The sequence below is a fragment of the Carcharodon carcharias genome, chromosome 10 (genome assembly GCF_017639515.1).
Source record: "Carcharodon carcharias isolate sCarCar2 chromosome 10, sCarCar2.pri, whole genome shotgun sequence".
Lineage (NCBI taxonomy): Eukaryota > Metazoa > Chordata > Chondrichthyes > Lamniformes > Lamnidae > Carcharodon > Carcharodon carcharias.
The window spans coordinates 63,361,135-63,385,984 of NC_054476.1; the positions used below are offsets into that span (position 1 = coordinate 63,361,135).

The window sequence follows — 24,850 nt, forward strand, 5'->3', positions numbered from 1 at the left end:
ACGAGAAGGTTAATGCACTGAAGTCAGGAGTAATAAGTCCACTACCACTTTTAGAGATTTTAAAGTTCAAATTAAAACATATATTAAGAAAAGAAAACTTAAACACACAAAACTACAGTTACATTTAGTTTTATAACTGTTCTCAACAGATTTCCACTTAACTAAACTCCCAACTACATGCTTCTTTCAGGCAACACTCCAAATAGATTCTTAATCTATAAAACAACCAGGCACCCACTGTGGCTGTAAGGGAGGTATTTCACAGCTTCTTTCTCCTTCTCACTCGACAACGGAATTCCAAAGGCTTTTAATAAAAACTTGGTTACTGGAACAGCAAACTTCTCCAGGGTGGCAGTTACATGTTTTTGCCCCAGCTGTTTCTCACAGTGCACCTTTCAAGATCTCACACAGCCACATCCCCATACAGCTTTCCTTCCTTCCTTTAAATATATTTCTCAGCTTTGATCTGTAAATCCCATTGTTTCAAACTTTCTTTGGAAGTTACTTTTCCCAGAATGTAAAATCTTTCGTGTTGTTATTATGGCCAGTTCTTTCAGGAAAAATAAACTTAACTTTGATTTATTTATCATGTCCCTTTGAAAATCAAAAAACCTCAACTTATTTAAAAATGCCAATTCCATTCACATTGTATCTGCTGAGACTTCATGCTAGCTTACCCACCTCCATTTCAAATGCCTGTTTTATACCTAATCCCTTTTGATGATTCAAACCTTGCAGTCTGACTGTCTGCAGTTTAATTAAACTGGACACACAAAAACCACACACAACATACATACACACAGTCCCCATAAGACTGCTTCAGTATCCCACAGTAATATTAGGAAAAAAAAAAGAGATTTCCTTTACAACTTATTAACTGCTCTTTCTACCTGTCCTGCCCTCAATGACTTATGCACATATACACCCAGGCCCCTCTGTTCCTGCACATCCTTTATAGTTGTGCCCCTTATTTTATATTGTCTCTCCATGTTCTTCCTACTAAAATGAATCACCTCACACTTCTCTGCTTTGAACTTCACCTGCCACCTATCTGCTCACTCCACCAACTTGTCTATGTCCTTTTGAAAGTTCTACACTGTCCTCACAGTTTACAATACTTCCAAGTTTTGTATCACCCAGAACCTTTGAAATTGTCCCCTGCACGTTAAGATCTAGATCATTATTATATCTCAGGAAAAGCAAGGGTCCCAATACTGACCCCTGGGGAACTCCACGACAAACCTTCCTCCAACCTGAAAAATATCCATTAACCATGATTCGCTGTTTCCTACCACTCAGCTAGTTTTGTATCCACATTGCTACTGTCCTTTCTATTCCTTGAGTTATAACTTTTCACACAAGTCTGTTGTGTGGCACTGTTATGAATGCCTTTTGGAAGTCCATGTACACCACATCAACAACATTACCCTCATCACCCTTCTCTGCTACCTCTTCAAAAAAACTCTGTTAATTAAACACAATTTTCCCTTAAGAAATCCATGCTGGCCCTTCCTAATCAACCCCATATTTTTCCATGTGACTATTATTTCTATCCAGAATAATTGTTTCTAGAAGCTTCCCCACCACCGAAGCTAAACTGACTGGGCTGTTATTGCTGGGCTTATCTTTACAATCTTTTGTGAACAAGGGTGTAATGTTTGCAATTCTCCAGTCCTCTGGCACATATACCCTGAGTCCAGGGAAGACTGAAAGAATATGCCCAGTGCCCCTGCCATTTCCACTCTCACTTCCTTCAATATCCTTCGATGCATCTCATCTGGTTCCGGTTCCTTGTCAACTTTAAGTACTGACAATTATCCAATACATCCTTCTTATCAATTTTGAACCCTTCTAGTGACAAAGTTTCCTTCTCTGTCACCATGGCCTGGGTAGCCTCTGCTACCTTGGTAAAGACAGGTGCAAATTATTCATTTAACACCTCAGCTATGCCCCTGCCTCCATGTGTAAATTCCCTTTTTGGTCCCTAATCAGCACTATTCCTCCTTTTACCACCATTTTACTATTTATGTGCCTATAGAAGACTTTAGGATTACCCTTTATGTTGGCTTCCAGTATTTTCACATTATCCCTCTTCGCTTCTCTTATTTGCTTCTTCAACTGTCCTCTGAACGTTTTGTATTCAGCTTGGTTCTCAATTGTATTTTCTACCTGACACCTGTCATAAGCACACTTTATTTTCTTTATTGTAATTTCTATCTCCCTTTTCATCCAGGTAGCTCTGGATTTGTTGCCCTACCTTTCCCTTTCCACCTTGACTGTGCCCAATCCATCTCTTTTTTGAAGGTAGCCCATTGTTCAGCTGCAGTTTTTCCCACCAACCTATGGTTCAAGTCTAACTGGCCCAGCTCCGTTCTTGCCCCATTCAAGTTGGCTCTCACCCAGTTAATTGTTCTTACTCTGGATTTCCCATTGTCCTTTTATGCTGTCATCCTAAACCTTATGATACAATGATCATTCCTAAATGTTCCCCCACTGACATTTGATCTACTTAGCCCAGCTCATTTTCAAGAACCAGGAGTAGCAGTGCCTCCTTTTTTATTGGACTGGACACATACTACTGTAGAAAATTCTCCTGAACACACTCTAGGAACTTTTGCCCCTCTCTACCCTTTAGGCTACCACTATCCCGGTCTATATTCGGGTAATTAAAGTCCCCCATTATAACTACTCTATGATGTTTGCACCTCTCTAATTTCCCTGCAGATTTGTTCCTCTACATCTTTCCCACTAATTGGTAGCCTATTGACGACACTAAGAAACATAATTGCACTCTTTTGCTCTAGTCAAACTGATTCTGTCCTTGAACCCTATGGGACATCTTCTTTCTCCAGCACTGCAATGCTCTCCTTACCAGTACAGCCACCCCTCCTCCTTTTCCTTCTGTTCTATCTTTCCTGAACATCTTGTACCTAAGAATATATAACACCCAGACCTGCTCTTCCTTAAGCGAGGCCTCTGTTATCGCCACATCATATTTCCACATGGCAATCTATGCTTGTAACTCACCAATCTTATTTGCTATACTCTGTGCATTCATATACATACAGTATAACCCTGATTTAGACTTCGTTACTTTCTCCCTTACTCCAAATCTATTAACTTACTATTCTCTATTCTAGTCCTATCTTGGCCAAAGGGAGTGGTAATGGGACAAGTCTCTCCCAGTATTTTGTGCACCTTGGTATTAATCTAATATTCACTCCTGGTTCCCACACCCCTGCTGAGTTAGTTTAAAACCACCCCCCTATCAAACCCATCTCTCCCCCATCGAAACTTAGTGTGAGCTGAATTCCAGGGCTTATCTGGAAATCTGTTTCTTAGGTCAACCAAATGCACAGCATGGGTTCAATGTGAGCATATATATGTGGATTGAATCTGTTGTAAATGCTAGGAAGGGTTGTTTGTACAACATGGATTACATAGTGTAAGCAGAAAACACTGGAATTATTTAGTAGATCAGGCAGCATTTGCAGAGAGAGAGAGAAACAGTTCACATTTCAGGCTGACAATCTTTCATCAAAATTGGGAAAGGTTAGAAATATAATACCTTTCAAACAAGTGAAAGAGAGGAGGGTGGAGAAAAAGAACAAAAGGGAAGGCATGTGATAGGGTGGAAGACAGGAGAGCTTAAATGACACAAGGGTTGGTGGTGCAAGGCCAAAGGGAGTAGTAATGGGACAAGTAAAGAGATAAAACATATGTCTAGAGGAGGTGCAAATGGCAGAAGGATGAATAGCTAAGATCTGAAAGTACAAACAAGAAAATAATTAGAGTAAAATGCACCTGCGAAGAAAAATGAAACAAAATTGGAGCAGAGGTTAGTCTGAAATTGTTGAACTCAATGTTGAGAGTGGAAGGCTGTAAAGTGCCTAATTGAAAGACAAGGTGCTGTTCCTGGAGTTTACATTGAGCTCATTGTATCACTGCAGGAGACAGGACAGAGAGCTTAGTGAGAGAGTAAGGTGGAGAATTATAATGGCAGGCCACTGGAAGTTTAGGTTCACGTTAGCAGACTGAACGGAGGTGGTCTGCAAAGCGGCTCCCCAATCTGTTTAGTCTTCCCAATGTAGAGTAGACTGCATTGTGAGCAACGAATGTCACATACTAAATTGAAAGAAAAATTGAAAGTCTGGAGAGGGGATATTTATCCAGAATAGATTTACTCTGCAGCTGGTGAGGGGAGTTATGTAAACATGGGTTTCGGCAGTTTTTCTGCAAGGTGAGGTTATATATTACCAGTTTTTTTTCCCATTCTGTGAGGATATTTATTTGGTTCATGGTTCCATGGATGGCAGCAGGCATCCTAAGACACCTCATCCAATTGCGCAATTTTGTGAGCCCAGCCAGTAAGTAGTGTCAAGATCATTACACTCAACTTGATTGAACCACAGAACGTTTTAAAGTTTTTTGCCCAATATCCAAGTATAACCACTTTCCAGCTGGGATCACGGCTAGCAAATAGGAGTGAAATTTTGATTGTTTTCCTCCTCCCTGGGGCAAATTTTAATGCCCCAGTTAAGTCAAATGTGGAACAATTTTCTGATCTGTCTGGGTCAGTTACACCTTTCTCAGTTGAATAATTTGGCAACTTGCTACAAGCTGTGTTTGGTGGGTGGACTAAGAATCACATTGCATTTAAGTAGTGCCTTTAACATAGTGAGTAGTCTCAAGGTGCTACACAGGATTGTTATCAACAAGATTTGACACTGAGCCACAGAAACAGATATTAGAACATATGTCCAAAAACTTGGTAAAAGGGATAGATTTGAAGGAGTATCTTAAAAGAAGAGACACAGTTAGGGAAGCTGAGAAGCTTAGGGCCCAGACAGCTGAAGGTATGGACGGCAATGGTAAAACATTGGTTAGCTCCCATCTGGAATATTGTAGCCCATTCTGGGCATCATAATTTAGTAAGGAAGTTAAGGCCTCAGCGAAGGTGCAGACTGAAATAGTACTAATGATGAAAGACTTCAGTTACAAGGAGAGACTAAAGAAACTGGGTGGCTCTTCTTAAAGCAGAAATTGTTAAGAGGAGATTTGATAGAGGTGTTCAAAAGGTGTTTCAATAAAGAGAGAAGCAGGAGGGTCAGTAATTAGGGAGCAGATTTCAGGTAATTAGGTGACATGAAAAAAATTTACAGAGCGAGTAATGATCTGGAATGCAATGCCTGAAAGGGTGGTGGAAGCAGATTAAATAATTTTCAGAACGGAATTGGAAGAGAGACAAAAGGGACCTGGAGATGACTACAAATTATTGACACCTTAAGCAGGTTTTAGTATTGCCCGTGTCTTTCAGGCTTGAAGCAGTGAGAGTCTGCAGTTGACATTTCTAATTGTACTGATTTTTCTTGAGCAGGTCAACTGTGTGATGCAGGTGGTATAATTTAATTCTAGCCTGGCTTAGATTGTGAGGTTTGCTTCATGTTTACATTGTTTTTTGGTTGTCTTACAGTTGACTGGTCATTTAGAAGATATGCTACAGGTAGCCTTCAGTAAATTCCATGTCTGGCAGTCAAAACGAATGCTGAAAAAGACGTGATGCTGCATTGTTTTGAGACGTTTGAGAGCAAGAGATTGTGTTACCTGCAAAGTCCCAGCTCACATGCGACCAGCTCACCAACCTGCTATGCTGGACAGGGATGTGAGAGCCCTGTGACATTGAAGAGACTCAATGTAATTTACAGAGCTGCATATTGGGAGAAAGCAATTCAATAAGATGGACCACTCGGGGTGACTCTCACCAACTGACCAAAACGGAAGAGAGCTACAGGACTAATTCCTGTGTAACACAGCTTGGGGAGGCAGTGCTTCTTCTGTGCACAAAGATTCTGTCAAATGATAACTGAGTATATTTAGCAATGGTCTTTCTAGCATAAACTTTTTTTTTTTCATTTTTGGGTACAGTTTTAAACAAGAATGGCACAATGTAAATGTGAAACTTTTTCAAAGTGTAACCCGATGTTTTTGGATCCTGTTTGTAACTGAGGAGATGGAAGATGTGGATATTTTAAATAAATAATAAATGTGAAATTAATTTGAACTTTCTCAAATGAGTTATCTTTTATGTTAAGAAATGTATTGTGGTTATATACACTTTCTGTAACAGTGTATATGCTGGAATGAGAAGTGATTTTTCACAAAGGAACATGCTGTCCCAATATAACTCAGGATCCCTGGATCATACACATTACTCTACCCATGATTTTATACAATTCTTACCAGTTTCCCTTGCATCTGCGTAGTCACCTACCCAGAGTCCTGTTTAAATGTGTACAGGTGTATCTTATACCTAGAAACTTATCTGATTGCATAACTGCCACAAACATACCCAAGATTTTGTCTTTTTTTCTATCCTATTTCCCTTGGAGCGATTTCATTTCCATAATGAATCTTTTCTACATAAATTGCTCTTTATAAAGTTGTGTGAAACAAGTTATGAATTACATTGTGCACCACATTACATAGTATTGTGTGTCAGCCATGGCTCAGTTGGTAGCACACTTGCCTGTGAATCACAAGGTTCCAGGTTCAAGTCCCAGCCCAAGGCTTCAGTACAAAAGTCAAGACTGACACTCCAGTGCAGTATTGAGGGAGCATTGTAAGAGGTGCTGCCTTTCAGGTGAGATGTTAAACCAAGGCCCTATTTGTCTCCTCGAGTGGATATAAAAAAATTCCATGGCGTTATTTCAAAGTCATCCCTGGTGTCCTGGCCAATATTTATCCCTCGGCCAACATCACAAAAAAACAGATAATCTAGGAGTTTGCAGAGTGCAAACTAGCTCCTGTGTTTCCTATATCACAACATTGACCACGCTTTAAAAAGTACTTCATTGGCTGTGAAGTGCTCTGAGACATCCAGTGGTTGTGTAAAGCATTATATAAATGCAAGTCTTTATTTTTATTCACTGTGGATGCCTACCTCTTTCATCTCCAAGTCATGGTGCCTTGCTCTTTGTTCAGTGCCAGTTCCATGTAATGGATCCTTCACAGCCCCTCATGCAGTATCTATTATTGTTTATATATTCAGAAAAAAATCATACATTGAAGTTACTATACAGTTTTATTATAGTATATTTAGAGAATAGGTATTCAGTACATTGAGCCAGTTGGCATGAGAGAAAGAAAGGAATAAAGGCAGAACTTGCTTTTATATAGCGCCTTTAACATCTTCAGGTTGCGCCAAAGCATTTCACAACCATTGAATTACTTTATGTTGTTACTGTTATATGCAAATGTAGCAGCCAATTTTCATATGCTTTCACAGACAGAAAATATTATTGTTAAGTGCTTTGGTGCATTCCAAGGATAGGAAAGCATATTAACGCAAATTGCTATCTTCCCATATTACTCTCTTGTGACATTGCTCATGGTGAGTAAGAGGAGATGCAGAGTTTTATGACAATAGGGGACTTATTCCATGTAGGATTTAACATCAGAGACATTAAAGTCCAAATCCATTTTCATTTCATTGGTATTCTTGGATTTTACCAATGCTTTGGGAATTTAATTTGCAACTGTGTGCAACATTCTGTGGAAGACAAGTGGGTGGATAAGTGATCTTTTAGTATATATTTTATTTGTATAATTTTTAAAGGGTAGGACATATAGCAAGTTGAGGTAGGCATTTGGTGTATAACAGTGCTAAGGATTAGGTTCAGATTTTGCAACACAGGGATACAGTCCTTGGCTTTGGTTGCACTGGAAAGATGGTCCTGAAGTTTGGGTGACTTTGGGAGTAAAACCCGGAGTTTGTCATCCCTTTCAATAGATGAAAGCCCTATCTGCTGCTCTAGTATATGATTTGCCAGGACACTGGTCCTAAATTGGTTTAAGTGGAGTCCATCCCAATGGAACAGCTCTGCCTTTTACTAGCACTGGTGCCATGAATTGAAACCCCTGCCTCCCACACCACTCTTACAAACATAGTCATGCATTTAACCTTCTAATCTGTTTGTCCCAATGCCAATTTGCACATGGCTCAGAAAACAATTTAAAATTCTATGTTTTAACTTCGACCTTGGGTTGTCACAAACCCTCAACAGAACCAGTATAATTGTTGATTCCTATGTGGACCATGACAACTGGATTTTCCCCCTCCCACTCCAAGTTCTTCTCCAGCCACGAGAGATGTCCTTAACTCTGGTACTGACCAGGCAACATAACCTTCAAAACATTCAGTCACGGCTGGAGAGAACAGTACCTATCAACTTGACTATGTTGTCCCCAATCACCACCATGTTTCTTTTCGGTCATCCATTTGAATGGTCTCCTGTACCATATTGTCATGAACAGTTTGCTCACCTACCCTGCAGGACTTTACAGGAATAAGAGCAAAGGCCAAGGATCCCCCAACACTGCACCTGGAATCCCCTTATTACCTAAATAAAAGCAAAATACAGCAGATGCTGGAGATCTGAAATAAAAACAAAGGGTTGGAAAATCTCAGGAGGTCGAGCAGTATCTGTGGAGATAGAAACAGAGTAAACGTTTCGAGTCCAGTATGATTCTTCTTTGGAATCCCCTGATTACCTGTCTGACTCTCAGTTACACCCTGCTAATCAGACCTGCACCTGACTACCTAAACTGGATTGAAGTGTCCAGGTAACTCTACCCACATCACCCGCACGCACTATAGTGTTGTACCTTTGCCTTCAGCTCAATGACTGAGTTAAAGATCCTTGAGGTGCAGGCACTTACTGCAGTTGTTGTCCAGGATTCTGATGCTCTCCAAAAGCTTCCACATCCTGCATTTGTGGTATGCACCTGCTTTGCCATCCTTACTGATCTCCCTTCCAGATGCTTCAAAATTATTTGCCTTGGTTTTGGCTTTTAGAATTAATGAACTGAAAGAGTTTAATGTTGATCAATCACATTTACTTTGGCATTTAGACTAAACAATCATTAGGATACACTTGGAGGTTCTACCAAAGAAAGAAAGAACTTGCAGCTATGTAGCATAACCTCAAGATGTCTTTATGGGCAATTAAGTACTGTTGAAATATATTTGTCAAGATTTTAACTCATTCATAGCCCACTCATCCACAGAGTTAAAATTGGGCTCATATGTAGGCCTCTCTTTAACATCTCACAAAAAATATGGCACCTCTGATGGTGCAGACCTCCCTCAGTACTGCACTGAAATGCCAGCCTAGATCACATGCTTATTTCTCTGGAATGAGGTTTGAGCCCACTACTTTCTGATCCAAAAATTAGAATACTACGATTTAGCCAATGCTGGTACTTGGCAAATAATCTTTCCCAGTTTAGTCTGATTTAAGAAATTGTTTTTTTTCTAGTCAAAGGTGTAGCACTGGTTCCACCAGGTGAACATTTTTAGAAACCTAAGATATTACATCACCCAAATCAAGTGTCTTTGAAAGTTTGGACAATTATTTGTTTCTTGTGTCTTAAAGACCAAAGGCAATAAATGGAAATGAAGTGAAAGCTCAGAATACTTTCTACTAATCAGCTTGCGGGGAAGAGATATAGAGGCAAGTTAAATAGGTATTTCTATTTTTGTTTTAAATGTCATTGAATCGTCCACTTGTTCCAGAACAGCTTCCTGACACCATTCAAATAATGATTTAAAGTATTTACAAAGCACCAGCACGGAGTCTTATTCACACTTGTACTATGTATTACCAACTAAACTTGGACTGCTGCAAATCTTTGGCAGATTTGACCCAGCAATTATTGTTAAGTCTCCTCAGCAGGGCTTTTCCCATTGCAAATACTTTGGCAGGTTGCTATGGAGGAATAAAGAAACTTTGTAAGGTCATCTTTATTTTGCAAATAAAATGAATGATTCACACACCACAATCCTGTTCAATTATCCTTCACGCACTTCAAGAACAACTTACAAGGTAGCAAAAAGTCCCAAGGCACAACTCAAAAGGCAGAGGGGCAATTTGATCACCAAGCAAGAATTGTGATAAAGCAAAGATAATGACCAAAGGTGAGGTTGAAGAGGTAAATTTTGAGGATGTCTTTGAAGTTAGACAGTGTTGAAATAAGATGAAGAACATTTGGAAGACAGTTTCAGAAAATGGGGTCATGATGCTCAAGGCTCAACCATTGGTGGTGGAGCAGAGGAAAGTAGATAGTAGTTCAGAGTCAAAAAGGTGGATGGTACGAGATAGGATGTAGTGCACAGGGACTTGTAACTGTATATTAGGATTTTGATGTTAATATGCTTGGAGAGTGGGAACCAGTGGAGGTTGATGATAAATGTGACAGGTGAGTGGACTTATTATGGGACAGGGTGAAAGTGGTGGAGTTCTGGATAAGCTGGAGTTATTATTGTGAGGAGCTCAGGGAGCAACTTAGAAGAGCACAGGAAGAGATTGAACCTGGAAATAATTAAATTAATAAACAAGGATTTCAGTGATGTTGAATAAAAGGTACGGACGGAGGTGGGCAATATTGTGGAACTGCAACTAGACGGTTTTGGTAGTAGATTGGTTGTGGGGTTTGAATCTCAGCTCGGATTGAATAGGACCTAGTATTACCGAATGTTAAGTGTGGTTGAGCAAAATGGGAAAAATTACTGTGGGTAAGGGTACAGAGTTTTGTTGGAAACTCTTTGAATCTCAATTTTTACAATGTTGATTATGAGGCATGACTTGAGATGTAGGTTTTTGGTTCTTAGTTGCTGTCAGTTTAGTTGCCTGAGATCAAAATAACTTAGTGTTAAACTGCTGGGATTTTTACAGAGACCAGAAGCAGCGTTATCTACCTCAGGTAAGGCTTAATTCCTATGGCATACGGAGGATGTATATAAAGAATTAAGAACACAAAGTACTTAATTACCTTTTGGCCAACTAGCCCTCATACACATATTTCATATGGCCTGTCTATTGAGAGAAGGAAGCAATCATCCAAAAACCTTTAAGATAAAGCTCTATTTTTTACTTTTCACATCTGACACAAAAAATCTGCAAAAGCTCTGAACCATTAATCCAAGGATTCAGTACATCATTACACAGCCGGTGTGTTGCTGCTGCTTTATGCAGCCAGGAAGATCCTAGGTTTATTTCCTGGTCTGTGATGATTGACAAATCTCAGATGGAAAAAAATAGCTTTTCTCAGCGTCGTTGTACGGAGATGAGACTTGGTAAGATCTCATACGGGACTCCCAGCCGAGAAAAAAAGTGGTGATGCATCACGTAGCTGAAGAGCCCGGGGCAGGGCGCGTTCCCAAGCCTAGTCCCCGGGGCGGGGCGCGTTGCCCCGGGGCGGGGCCTATTTGGGGAAGTCCGCGGCTGGGGGCAGGCCTTCGGCCGGGTTGAGTGGCTGATCGGAGTTGGACCGGGTCGGGAGCAGCTTAGCGGCTTGTGGGCTGGTTTCAGGTAGAAGCAGGCTGGATCCGGGAGGGATTGCGGGACTTGGTGCCGGTTTCATTGGGCTGGGTATTGGTTACCGCGTCCCGCTCCAGATTGGGTAATTTCCTGAAACCCGTTACCGGGAAGCTCTGTTCGTGGGCCGGGCCCGCAGCCTTACCACTGCCTCCAGCTGTCACCAAAGCTCAGGAACTGAAAGTGTCTGGAACTCAGGAGCAGCCCTATCTCCCCGCCCCCGGTACGAGCTGCATCCCCTTCGCTCCCGCACCCTCCCAGGACACACTTGTCTCTACCCCCATACGCAATCCTCTTCATTTACTCAGGGAATCTGACTAGGGTATTTGTGTGTGTGTGTAGATGCTTTTCCTGCTCACCAGCTGTCAGATATTCTCTTCCTCCTCGCAATGGTCTTGTGATATACCCACCCTAGTCACTTTTGGATATCCTGCCTTCCTAACTCATGATGGACATTCCATCCCCTCCTTCACCAATTGTGGGATTTAATTCCTTCCTTTGTTCAACAACTGTCGGCTATCCAATTCCTTAGTCATTGACTTTGGGGTATTTCTAGGCTTCTCATTGATTTTATGATATTGTACATCACTCTGTTCACTGATAAGAGATATTCCACCCTCCCCAAGACTTCAACGGCGAGTGATATCTCTCCGCCTGCTGCAAGCGTACATGATATTTTGTTACTCATTCTTTCCATTTGTTGACTGTGATTGGTCCCACATGGTGGTTGTTGGTGTTTATATTTTGTTTGAAGATGGGTATTATAATTTTCCTTCAGCTGGTGGATTTTATTGGTGTTGGTTACGTTTGACAATTTGGTTTGAAAGAGTTCCTACTGGCTGAGTTCACTGGGCAGCTTGGGGCAATGTTGAATTAGGTGATGTGGGCCTGTCAAGGGCTGGCTTGTCATGCCTATACTGTGTTTTATATTAGTAAGTTTTTACAGTGAGATATTATTCAACACCTGCTATGTCTTTGCAAAGCTGTGAGGAAGCAAGCTGTGTAACCAGCATGAGGAAGAAAATGGGTGTCACATGCAGCTGCTGTAGAAGCCAAGAATACAGAGTCTGAAAAGGCTTCTCACATCTACCAATTACTCTTCTAAAACTAGAATCATAAGACCCTCCTACCCAGGGCCTCATGTCACATGAAAATGGTAGATGAGAAAGAACAGTTGGTCCCAAAACATATTCCATACAATCATGGCTCAACTGAGCATCAGGATTTCCAGTGTGACCCCCAACCACCAATAACCACCTAATGTTCTGGGGGAGGTAAAAGGACAGCTTTTTAAAAATAAAAAACACCACCAATTTAGGGGAAAATTTAAATCTGGAATTTCCCCTCTAACCCCAAGGCTGATTTAAATTAGGTCCAGGAGTTCTACTGAGAGTGCTATACATATCCTTTTTACATGCTGTGATGTCATGAAAGGCCTGAAATATCCAGCTATTTGTTGAATTTGTGTGTCAAATTCGCACTCACTGCACAAGCTGGCAACTTGTTTCAAAGGTCAGTGACCCTTTGGAAAACACACTCCCGACCATTCCATATTTACACACCTTATATGGGCACCGCAGGTGTCCCTGACCTGCCTAACTTATGGTCATCCTAGCAAGACATACAAATACTATGTTTACTTTTTCTATACCCTCAAGGCACATATCTTGAACCTTTAGAGACTCATGCACCATTATACCCAGGTCTCTTTCCTACTCAGATTTTTGTTCAGAGCCCTGCGCAGTAGATATATGCTTGGTGTTAGCGCTACCCATGTGCAAAATACTGCAATTATCTATGCTAAATGTCACATGCCAGATGTGGCTCCAGATATGTGCCATCACATCCGGATCTGATTGTAGCCTCTTTTTTCATTCTAAGAATTGTTTTATAAATAGTTTTCACATTATCTTCAACCAGATGATTAATAAAGATTGTGACAAGCAGTAGACTTGACACTGATCCCTGTGGGACTCCACTTATGACTGCACACACAACCACCACCAATAATAAATCATCTATTTTGGGGAAGGTAAACAATTCCTTATACAATTCAAGATTTGCCTGCCAACAAAGCAATATCCCACCTTGTTAAATAGCCTATTAAGGCTGAGAATCTGCATATTGATTGTATCTCTGACTCTGCTGGGGTTGGGTGTTAAACCTGTTCCAAGCTTCTGTGGCATTTCCTGTGCTCTAAACTGCATTCGATGTGTGTTATTTTAACTTTTAGTTTACTTTTGTGGAAAGGAAGCTGAGGAAACTGTGCAATGGGTGACCACCAATGTCGCTTGCTTTACACTATAACCAAAAGTTGAAAGACTTTGTTTTCATGAGCACCATTGTCTAAGTGGATGAACCTTATCTCTGCACACGCACCAAAGTAGTGCCCTGTTCTTTGCAGGCATGGGTATGCCCTTGTCTGCTTGCAGCTATACTATCAGGAGATCTGTCATTGTGTATCACGCTGGTCTGTGACTTTCCATGACTATGGGGCTTATATTGTGCGAGGTCCCAGACTCTTCACAGATGACTGGCCACTTGCTTTACTGAACATCATGACTGTGCCTTGGGTGTGTCTCACATTTTGCTGGTCTCTCTCTGCCTTCTGAGCCATTGTCCAAACTTGCTAGGATGATCTTCCTCTTCTGCCGTTCTCATCCTTTGTGCACATAGAAGATGTGACATCCCCATATTACACCAGCCAAAGCTGATGGACCCTTCACCTATTTTTGCACGACTGCCAAGTCATATCCCAGGATGTGGCTGCTGCTGTGCACAACCAGCAACTTAAGAGTTGGAGAGCTGTGGGACACCGGTTTTCCCTACCCATACCCCTTCTGATGTGGTGTGTGGCTTGGCAGGGGATCAAAGGTATTAGCCCCCTCAAACATCACCCATATACTCCTGGTATCTGGGACATGGTTATTTGTGTGCTTATTGATTTGTATACTCATGATTGGGAAAGGGAAGGAGGTGCTGTTATTTCTGGCTCCTCCTGGTTTGGGAGCCAGGGAGAGTGTATTCACGCCTTGCTTCAAATTTGCTATTTTCTCTGACCACTAGCTATCAGTGGCTATTTTTACACATTTTAAAACAATCGTGTCTGATATAATGTTAAATTGTATTGTTCTGAGGATGGAGTAGACTTTTTGGCTAAAGTCAAATTGGTTACAGTGATTGCATCTGTTTACTATCCACAGCATGAACATGAAGTATCCATAAGAGAGAATGTGAACAAGATTGCAGAGGTTGCAAATCATATCTTTTGTTAGTTTCCTTATTTTCATTGAAACGTATTTGTACACCCTTACAATGTCGCTGCCATTGCTCCCAGAATCATGCAGCCATGTCCTGGCTGAGCTGGACTCACTGGATCCTCTATTATCTGCTCTCCGGTTAGATTCAAGCAGATTGAAGGTGAGTGAGAGAAGGGTACAGACAGCACTGCTCCCATTAAATGAAAGGGCTGAAGTTTTATATTTTTATGGGACAGAAATTTGGTGATTATATTGATCCAGGTTGAAGCTGTGTTGAACTGATCAAATTGTTGGGTAATACAGTGGTCTGCTTTGTGTTGCTTTTGTTTGGGGTTTTTGTCACTCACGACTGTCCGGAACCAGTGGAAATTATAGAGCTCTCTTTCGAGATGAACAGTGGCAGCATTTCGATCAACTCCACAGGTGCAATAGTTTGCAACTACCTTTTCTTTAGGTCCTATACTCTGGGCCTGTGAAATAATCCACCTGCAGTGGCAGGGAAGTAGTACAGTGCTCCTCTTAGAGGTAAAGATGAGTCTGTACCCTTCTCTTAAAGTGGAAGGGTGGGATGCGGAACTGAACACATACTCATCTGCCATTGGTGCTCACCAATCTTGCAGCCTCCTTTTACAGGTAAAGATATGGGGTGTACCATACTCCTCCTGTTAAAGATTGTGACATGGGAAGGAGAGGAAACAGTTCCATTTTCTGATTGGCAAGATGTGACAAGTGAAAACTCCCAAGGATCTGTACAGGGGCCTGCGCTTTTCACCATTTATGATATAAAGGTTTTTAAGTTTATATATCCATAGTTGTAGGTGACTTGAAGTTAGGCGATACGATAAGTTGTATGGATGGAAGTAGCAAGTTACGGCACAACACAGACAAGTGAGTGGGCAAAACTGGCAGATGTATGGCAGTTTGAGGTTCTCCACTTTGAATCTGAAAAAGACAATTGGAATATTAATTGGGCAAGATAAGGGATAAAGAGATTGTACATGGATCACTAAAAAGCTAGTGCAGAGGTATAAATATTAATCAAAAGGGCAAATGGAATGTGTGCCTTTATCTCAACAAGACTTGCACACAAAGTGATGTTTCAATTGTACAACACGATGCTTCAATTGTACAGAGCTCTGGTCACATTCCATCTTGAATACTGCATTCAGTTTGGGCACGAACGTCAGGAAGGATATATTGTGCACTGTACTGCCTCTAGTGCCATTCATTCATAAGAATGCTACCATAAAAGATTAAAATATAAGCGAAGGCTGCATAAGTTTTGCTTTATTTCCTTGCATTTAGAAGGTGATCTAATTGGGGTAATTAGAATATCAAAGGGACTGATAGGATTGCTGTGGACAAGCCGTTTCCTTTAGTAGGAGAATCTACAACAAAAGGACATAATCTTAAAACAGAGCAAAGCCATTTAGAAGTAAAATCAGGAAGCTTTTTTCACACCTGAACTGATGGAAACTGGTCACAGACAGGATAGGTTTCAGGGAGGAAGTGGAGTGAGATTCTAATAGGGATCAGTTGGAAAGGGAGAGGGCTGGAAAGTGAAAAGTCGACTTTGGCATTGTGCCTGTGGAAATATTAAAATGTGGATTTGAAGGATCCTATCTTTTCTCAGTGTGCCTGTTTGTCGGTGTCTCGGAAATGGCTGGCACTGGGCAGCTCAGCTGGTGGACTACATCTCATTCAGAAGGAAGGCTGGAAGCAGCGATTTATGTTAACGCACAAGGTGAGGACTGGAAAAGGTTGAACACAAAAAGCATGTTGCACAGTCCTGGTCTCTTGTATATTGTACATGAGACATCAACAAAATGCAAAATTATTGAATGTTTGTGTATAATCTTGTAGAATACATTCTAACACAGCCAAGGGCAAACTGGTAGAGTATTACACTAAAGTATCTTGTAGCTTGGTAACACTTACGTTATCTTTACCTCTCTGATAGCTCATTTATTAAAGGCAGTGCATAACTGAACCACACAAACCTGGGCCCCAGTTCTGTTTCTCCGTCTTTACTGCATTTGCTTGATTTAATTAGGCCAACAGTAGGGCTGCTACAATTGTCATTAGTAACTTGGTGAGGAAAGAAACAACATCAACCAGTCTTCTTGCTATTTTTCACTGAGATGACTTCTGCTAGAAAATGTTTTCTTGCAGATGTATGACAACATTATCAGACTCAGCTGTAATGACCTCCATAGCTGAATAATCTGCCATTGCTCATTGTGCAGGTTCAAACATGAAGAATGGCAAAGGTGAACTATTGTTACCTTACTATAATCCAGAAAATGCCCACAAGGTTCACTGGTTTGCTCTCCATTAATTGGAGAAAGCCATGGGTTAGAACTCCACTGTGGTTTGAACAGATAATCTGGGCTGATACTTGAGTACTTGGCAGTACCATGACAGTGTTGTTTTCTGGAACTGTTTTTCTGATGGTACATTAAACTAAGAGCAAACCTGCTTATCCTGATAGATGTAAAAGATTGGTGTTATTCAAAGAGTGAGGATTGCCTTGGTGTCCTGGTCAACATTCTTTCCTCAACTAACACATGATTTAATTTGTTTATTATTTGGGGACCTTGTGAGCAAATTGTACATTGTGTTTACCTGCAAAACAGCAATAACTTTTTTCAAAAGTAATTAATTTGGGCATTGAGGGCTTGATAAGGTGCTATACAAGTGCAAGGTCATTCTTTCAAACAGGGGAAGAAATGGGGCAAGTAACATTTTAAAAATTAAACCTGACTAGTTTGTAAATTTAGACATTTCTCAACCCCACCATTCTAATGTCTTGACCCGTCCTAAGGATTGGTTCTTCAGCAAAAAGGCACCTTCTCCAAAATGCTGAATTTTAAGTTGGTGTAGGCACTTCTTCCCCTGCTCTCAATGCCTTAAGCAACAATTTTCCGCTGCCAACCAGAAAGCTGCATGAGAGGTCAGTAGAGAAAACCAAATAATATAAATGCTTAAGAAAAGGTGGGGGCTTTGGAGAAGCTCTACATTGGCATATGAGTAATGTGAATTTATAATAAACTTTTTGTCCTTCAGGAAGGAGCTCTCACTCGTGTTGCTTGCTGTCAGCATGATGAGGATTATGTTGTTGTAGCAACTAGGTAAATATACTTCATTATTAGACTTTCGATTCTGGACTCTTCCTGTACCCTGTAGCAGCATCTGTTGCTTCACACTTACTTTACTTTCTTTAACCTCCTTTTCAATCTCGATTTATTTTCCTTTAATGTTTTGTATCACTTTTGAAGGTGGGGCCTAGTTCCCCATGTCCAAGAAAGTGTTTTCGCTCGCTTCACTGATATCCAGCTAAAATGTATAGCACATTTTAGTAACCATTTTAGATTATTTCAATTGATGGTTGTAGCCTATGCCTGCACATTATGTTGAAGAACAGCAAAATAATGCTACACTAAGCCTTCCCCAAGGCTTTAACTGAGAAACGAATATATTACAGTGCTAGGATGTGCCAGTAATAGTAACAACGTGCATCTTTGCAGTTGATACAAAGCTTATCTAGTTATACAAGAACAAGAGATATGAGCAGGAGTAGACCATTCAGTCCGTCAAGCCTGCTCCACCATTCAATACGCTCATAGTTGATCTTGAGCTTCAATTCCACTTTCCAGTCAACTCCCATATCCCTTGATTCCCTTAGAGATCAAAATTCTGTTTATCCCAGCCTTAATAACAGTCAACGATGGAGCATCCAAAACTCTCTGGGGTATAGAATTCAAAAGATTCACAATCCTTTGAGTGAAGAAATTTCTCCTCATCTCGGTCCTAAATAATTGTCTCCTTATCCTGAGACTGCCGCCATGTTTTAGATTCCCCAGCCAGTGGGAACAACCTCTGTGTCAACCCTGTCAAGCCCCTTCAAATCACAGAATCGCAGAATTGTTAGGTGCAGAAGGAGGCCATTTGGTCTATCATTTCTGCACTTGCTCTCTGACTGAGAATTATGATTTGGTGCCATTCTCCTGCCTTTTCTGTATAACCATGCCCGTTGTTTCTATTTAAATAACCATCTAATGCCCTTTTGAATGCCTCGATTGAACCTGCCTCCACCACACTTCCAGGCCGTACATTTCAGACCCGAACCACTCGCCGTGTGAAAAAGTTTTTCTCACATCATGTTTGCTTCTTTTGCAAATCACTTTAAATATGTGCCCTCTCATTCTCGTTTGTTTTACGAGTAAGAACAGTTTTTCCCTATCTACTCTGTCCAGCCCCCTCATGATTTTGAACACCTCTATCAAATCTCCTTTTAGCCTTCTCCTCTCCAAGGAGAACAGTCTCAACTTCTCCAATATATCTCCATAGCTAAAGTTTCTCATCCCTGGAACCATTTTTGTAAACCTCTTCTGCCCTCTCTCCAATGTGTTGACACCCTTCCTAACGTGTGGCAACAAGAACTGTCCACAGGACTCCAGCTGAGGTCTAACTAATGTCGTATACAAGTTCAGCATAACCTATTTGCACTTGTACTCTATGCCTTATTTATTAAGCCTAGGATACTGTATCCTTTATGAACTATTCTCTCTACCTGTCCTGTCACCTTTAATGACTAATGCACATATACACCCATGTCCCTCTACTCCTGCACACGCTTCAGAGTTGTACCCCTTATTTTATATTGTTTCTTCATGTTCTTCCTACCAAAATGAATCACCTCTTCTCACACTTCTGCAATGAACTTTATTTGCCACCTATCTGCCCACTCCACCAACTTGTCTATGTCCTTTTGAAATTCTACACTGTCCTTCTCACAGTTTACAATGCTTCCAAGTTTTATATCATCTGCAAACTTTGAAATTGTCTCCTGCATACCAAGATCTAGATCATTAATATATCTCAGGAAAAGCAAGGGTCCCAATACTGACCCTGGGGAACTCAACTACAAACCTTTCTCCAGCCTGAAAATTAAGCATTAACCATTACTCACTGTTTACTATTACTCAGCCAATTTGTGTTCATGCTGCTACTATCCCTTCTATTCCATGTATGTTTCAATGAGATCACCTCTCATTCTTTTCAATCCAGAGAATATAGGCCCAATTTACTCTCCTCTGTTCATAGGACAACCCTCTCACCCCGGGAGTGACAAGCAGAGGTAGTTTCCTTATGAAGTGGCTATTCTTTCCTCTCTTAAATCAGCTACTAAAGCTATCCAGTCTGATTAACTTCCTTGAAAGCTTCCAGCCACACATACCAATTTAACAAAAAAAAAATGATTGATAAATTTCTTCAGAACAATGACTGGAATCCAGGCAATTTAAATAGCTGCCAGTTTCAAGAAGAGATATTCCTGTAAAACATACGTGAACCCCTGGCAGCTATCCACAGGGATCGTTCCCTCCGGGACACTCTGGTCCACTCCTCCATCACCCCTACACCTCAACCCCCTCCCACGGCACCTTCCCATGCAACCGCAGAAGGTGCAACACCTGCCCCTTTACTTCCCACTTCCTCACCGTCCAAGGGACCAAACACTCCTTTCAAGTGAAGCAGCATTTCACTTGCACTCCCTCAATTTAGTCTACTGCATTTGCCGCTCCCAATGCGATCTCCTCTACATTGGAGAGACCAAACGCAGACTAGGTGACCACTTAGCAGAACACCTTCGTTCTGTCTGCAAGCATGACCCAGACTTCCCTGTTGCTTGCCATTTCAACACACCACCCTGCTCTCATGCCCACATGTCCGTCTTTGGCCGCAATGCTCCAGTGAAGCTCAATGCAAACTGGAGGAACAGCACCTTATCTTCCGACTAGGCACCTTATAGCCTTCCGGACTTAATGTTGAGTTCAACAACTTCAGATCATGAACTCTCTCCTCCATCCCCAACCCCTTTCCGATCCCCCTTTCTCCGATAATTTATAATTTAAAAAAAATATATATTTTTCTTTTCCCACCTATTTTTAAATTTATTTCAATCTGTTGTTTTATCTCCACCTTTTAGTCAATTTCAGTCCCTTCCCCCCATCCCACCCCACCCCCACTAGGGCTGTCTGCCACTTGCTTGTCCTGTTGCTACCCTTAATGTCACCATTAGCATATTCCTTAAATAATATCACCACCGTCAACACCCCTTTGTCCTTTTGTCTATGACATCTTTGGCAATCCCTTCTTTGCCTCCACCTATCACTGGCCCTCTATCCAGCTCTCCCACCCCCCTCTACCAGCTTATATTTCACCTCATTTCTCTATTTCCTTGATTCTGATGAAGAGTCATATGGACTCGAAATGTCAACTGTGTTCCTCTCCGCAGGTGCTGTCAGACCTGCTGAGTTTTTCCAGCTATTTTTGTTTTTGTTTCAAATCACACAAGTTGTTTGAATTTGAATTAAATGGCTTAACAACTCTCTCTTTCTCTCTCTCTCTCAGGTGAGTTGAGTAGAAACCCTCAGCTAATTCATAGAATTATAGAATTTTACAGCACAGAAGGGGCTGTTTGGGTCACTGTACCTGTGCCAGCTCTTTGAAAGAGTTGTTCAATTTAGTTCCACACTTCAGCTTTTTCCTCATACCCCTGCAAAATTAGTTCTCTTCAAATACATGCCCAGTTGCCTTTTGACAGTTCTATGGAACCTGATTTCACCACTGTTTCGGGTGGTACCTTTGAGGGAAGAGCAACCCCTTGTGGGGGAGACAAAAGTCTCCTCATCTCCCTCTGGCACTTGTGTCAATTATTTTAAATCTATGCCCTTTAACTACTAACCCACTTGCCACAGTAAAGAGATTTTGCTTATTTGTATTACCAAAGCCCCTTATAATTTTGAATACCTCTATCAAATCTCCTTTTAACCTTCTCTGCTGCAAGGTGAACAATACCACCTCTAAATTCTCCATATAACTAAAGGCCCTCATCCCTGTTATCATCCTCGTAAACCTGTTCTGTGCATTCCACCTTAAAGTCTGGTGCCCAGAATTATACACAATACTCCAGTTAAAGCTTAACCAGTGATTTTTAAATGTTAAGCATGACTATCTTGTTTTTGTATTCAATGCCTCTATTTACAGAGCCAGGTATCCCATACATTTTCTTAACTGCCTTATCAACTTGCCCTGCCACCTTCAAGGATTTTTGAACATGCACCCTTAGCTTCCTCTGCTCTTGAATTTCTCTCAAAATTGTACCATTTATATAATACCGCCTATTTAGTTACTTCTGCCAAAAATCCATTGCTTCACACTTACCCGCATTAAAGTGTATCTGCCCATTTCACCCATCTGTCCTCCTTAAGTCTGCTGCTATCCTGCTTGCTATTTACTACATTGCCAAGTCTGCTATTAACTGCAAACTTTGAAATTTTACTTCCTGTACTCAAATCCAGCTTTTATATAAAACAAGAAAATCAATGGTCTTAATACTGAACCCATGGGGACCTCATCACATACTTCTCCCCAGTCAGTAAAATACCTGTTCACTGCTGTTCTGTCTCCTATCCCTTAACCTGCACCCAGGTTACCACAATTCCTTTAATACCATGTGCTTCTATTTAGCGAATAAATCTGATATGTGACATTTATCAATTGCCTTTTGAAAGTCTACATATACATTTACTGCACTACCTTCATCAACCCTCTCTATTACTTCCTCAAGGAATGGAATCAAGTTGGTCAGACACGATTTGCTTTTAACAGATCTTTGCTGGTTGTACCTTATTAACCCATGCTTCTCCAAGTGAGAATTAATTTTGTCCTTGACTGTAGTAGTTTTCCTACCAGAATGTTAGACTGACCTGTAGTTTCCCAACTTATCCCTCTCCCCTCTTTTGAATTGGGGAGTAACAGTTGCAATTCTCTGGCACAATCCCACAATATCCAAGGAAGATGTAAAGATTGTGGTCAGAGTTGAAACAAATGTAACAAGTTAAGCTGGGATATGATTTGAGTGAAACTGGATTTTTAACCATTTTTGCACCATAACAGAATTAAAGAAGATCATACCACGATACTCTGGACAGAAATGTTTCATTTTTGTTATAGAATCATCCAGCACAGGAAGAGGTCATTCAGACCAACATGCCTGAGCTAGCTCTTTGATAAAACTATCCAACCAATCCCACTCCATTGCTTTTTCCTCATAACTCTTACCCATGGTCACAGCACATATATGACAGCTTTATTTTACTGAATAACTTGAATATGGTGTATAATGTGTACTGAATAATTCACGTAAAAGAATTGGACTTTGTGTGTACCTTTCAAATGTGTTGTTTTAATTAGGGAGGGCCAATTTTAAACAAGATTAAAGGGCACAGGTTTGGTGAGCTTGCAAAATCGATTTATTGAATTACATTGAGTAACAGAATTTCACATTTTCAAATCAGTGCAAATTGACTCCATGTAGCTGGCGATTGTGCCCATCATTGGATGTGTAACAGATGATACCCTGTTTTAAAGAAAGGGAGACCTGCATAAAAGGACAGAGAAAATGCATGTGCTGAATGATGCATGTTGCAAAATGATAAGATAAAATGATAAGCAAATCTTTGTAGGAAGTATGAATATTTTTAGTGATAGATAGCAGGAATGCATGTTGTGACTAATGCGTGCTGCAGAGAGAAATATTCTGCCTACTGGGAAATGTCCACTACAGAGAGTTGTTAGTTTCCATTTAATAAATCCTTAGGGTGACCAAGTCCTCAATATTTTATTGTATCTTTTTCCTTGTTCAGCCAGGGACATGTGATTGTGTGGGAGCTGCATCAGGAGCGGCGTGGGAAACCTGAGCGTATTTATGTGTCATCAGAACACAAAGGCAGACAGGTCACGGCTCTCTGCTGGGATACCACTGCTCTCCGTGTCTTTGTGGGAGATAATCTGGGAAAAGTTTCTGGTCTGAAGGTTAATTCCTCCAAACAGGGAAAGGTCTGTATGTTTCTTTTATGTGATGTACTCTTATGTATGTACATAATGTAGGAATGGAATGGGATGAACAAATCATACTAGGATACTCATTTTACCCAATTTGCACAGCCTAACATTATTGCTCACATTTCTAAAGAACTCCTTGATGACTCTGTTGATAAATGCGTGATATAACTGAGCCATATGGACCAGCAGGTCATAAAGTTAACTTCCGGTGTGTGCTGTGTGTTCAGCTGGTACAGCAACAGAGGTGCTCCAGTTGACCTCAAAACCACTGAGATAGGGAGAAAAAAATCAATTGGGGGTTCTGGACTGTTATCCAGTGACTCCTGAAAAGTATGTGTGTATGGATGTACATGATGGAAGATGAGAATAAGTTATGTGACAGCTCTAGTTCAAAGAGCTAGCAGTTGCTGTTGAGGCTTACTGAACTGTGGCCACTTGACTGACGTGTTGGAGGGTAACAGTACCTGCCTGTCAAATAGTATCCTGCTCAGAGTTGATGCATTCAAGGGAAGAAGGGAAAAAATAACTGGTATGATACAAACTAGCAGCAGTTGGGCACTAATATTTTGGGGCTTAGTGTAGCTGTACAGATGACAGGGTGAGGCTCATTGGGTTGAGCTGTGTTCTGGCTAAGCATGATTGGGTTTAGGTTAGACTGTGCCACATGTTAATGCATGGGATAGTGACTGGCATATGAGCATCCATGGTCTTCCTGATTAATAAACAAATGTGCAGATGGGTGTATGCAGTGAGTTTGGGCATTGAATGTGTGCCAGTGCATTTGGAGGAGATTTGTGAGGATGTGAGAGTGCACTAAGTTATTGGTGGAGTGCAGATTCTTGCCCGTGTGATCTGTAATGTTGCTGTGGGTTCTACTTGAGTTCCATTTCATTTTTAAGTTGAGAATCCTAGGTGAAGGGCAAAGACACAGAATGCAGGACAGTTAAAGCATATGTAATTCTCAAGGGAAATTAGGGATGGGCAATACATGCTGGCCTATCCAGTGACACCCACATCCCATGAATGAATAAAAAAATGTAATTGAGGAAACAATTGGATGAAGTAGTGGTGATTAGGCAATGCCAAGCTTAAGTCTTAAAGTAAGAAGGAAAATTTTGAGGGAAGTCAGGAGTTTTACAAATAATATGAGATGATGTGTAAATTAATAGCAACAATACTCCACTACCAATAATATAGATTTAGATGGAGAGTGTCCGGAGATGAGAAGAGGAAAGGTTATTGAGCCACGAAATTATTCTGCAATTTATATTCAGGAAGAGGACTGAGGGTGCAAGCCTTTTTCAA

At 40.9% G+C, this 24,850-nt stretch overlaps 2 protein-coding genes across 11 annotated transcripts in view; both read left to right on the forward strand.

Moving 5' to 3' along the window:
• Positions 1 to 6,061, forward strand: part of gtf2h1 (general transcription factor IIH, polypeptide 1) — a 97,394-nt gene extending 91,333 nt beyond the window's left edge. For all 8 annotated transcript variants that reach the window (XM_041196573.1, XM_041196572.1, XM_041196569.1 and 5 more), the window contains one exon: positions 5,474 to 6,061. In XM_041196573.1, coding sequence (XP_041052507.1) covers positions 5,474 to 5,560 — 87 coding nt within the window. In that variant the 3' untranslated portion in view covers positions 5,561 to 6,061. The remainder of the gene's footprint in view (positions 1 to 5,473) is intronic.
• Positions 6,062 to 11,260: 5,199 nt separating this feature from the next.
• Positions 11,261 to 24,850, forward strand: part of hps5 (HPS5 biogenesis of lysosomal organelles complex 2 subunit 2) — a 49,839-nt gene continuing 36,249 nt past the window's right edge. For 2 of the 3 annotated variants that reach the window (XM_041198024.1, XM_041198025.1), the window contains exons 1-5: positions 11,261 to 11,369; positions 14,579 to 14,795; positions 16,269 to 16,379; positions 17,702 to 17,766; positions 23,347 to 23,539. In XM_041198024.1, the coding sequence (XP_041053958.1) occupies positions 14,691 to 14,795; positions 16,269 to 16,379; positions 17,702 to 17,766; positions 23,347 to 23,539 (474 nt within the window). In that variant the 5' untranslated portion in view covers positions 11,261 to 11,369; positions 14,579 to 14,690. The remainder of the gene's footprint in view (positions 11,370 to 14,578; positions 14,796 to 16,268; positions 16,380 to 17,701; positions 17,767 to 23,346; positions 23,540 to 24,850) is intronic. The other variant, XM_041198026.1, reaches the window with a different exon arrangement.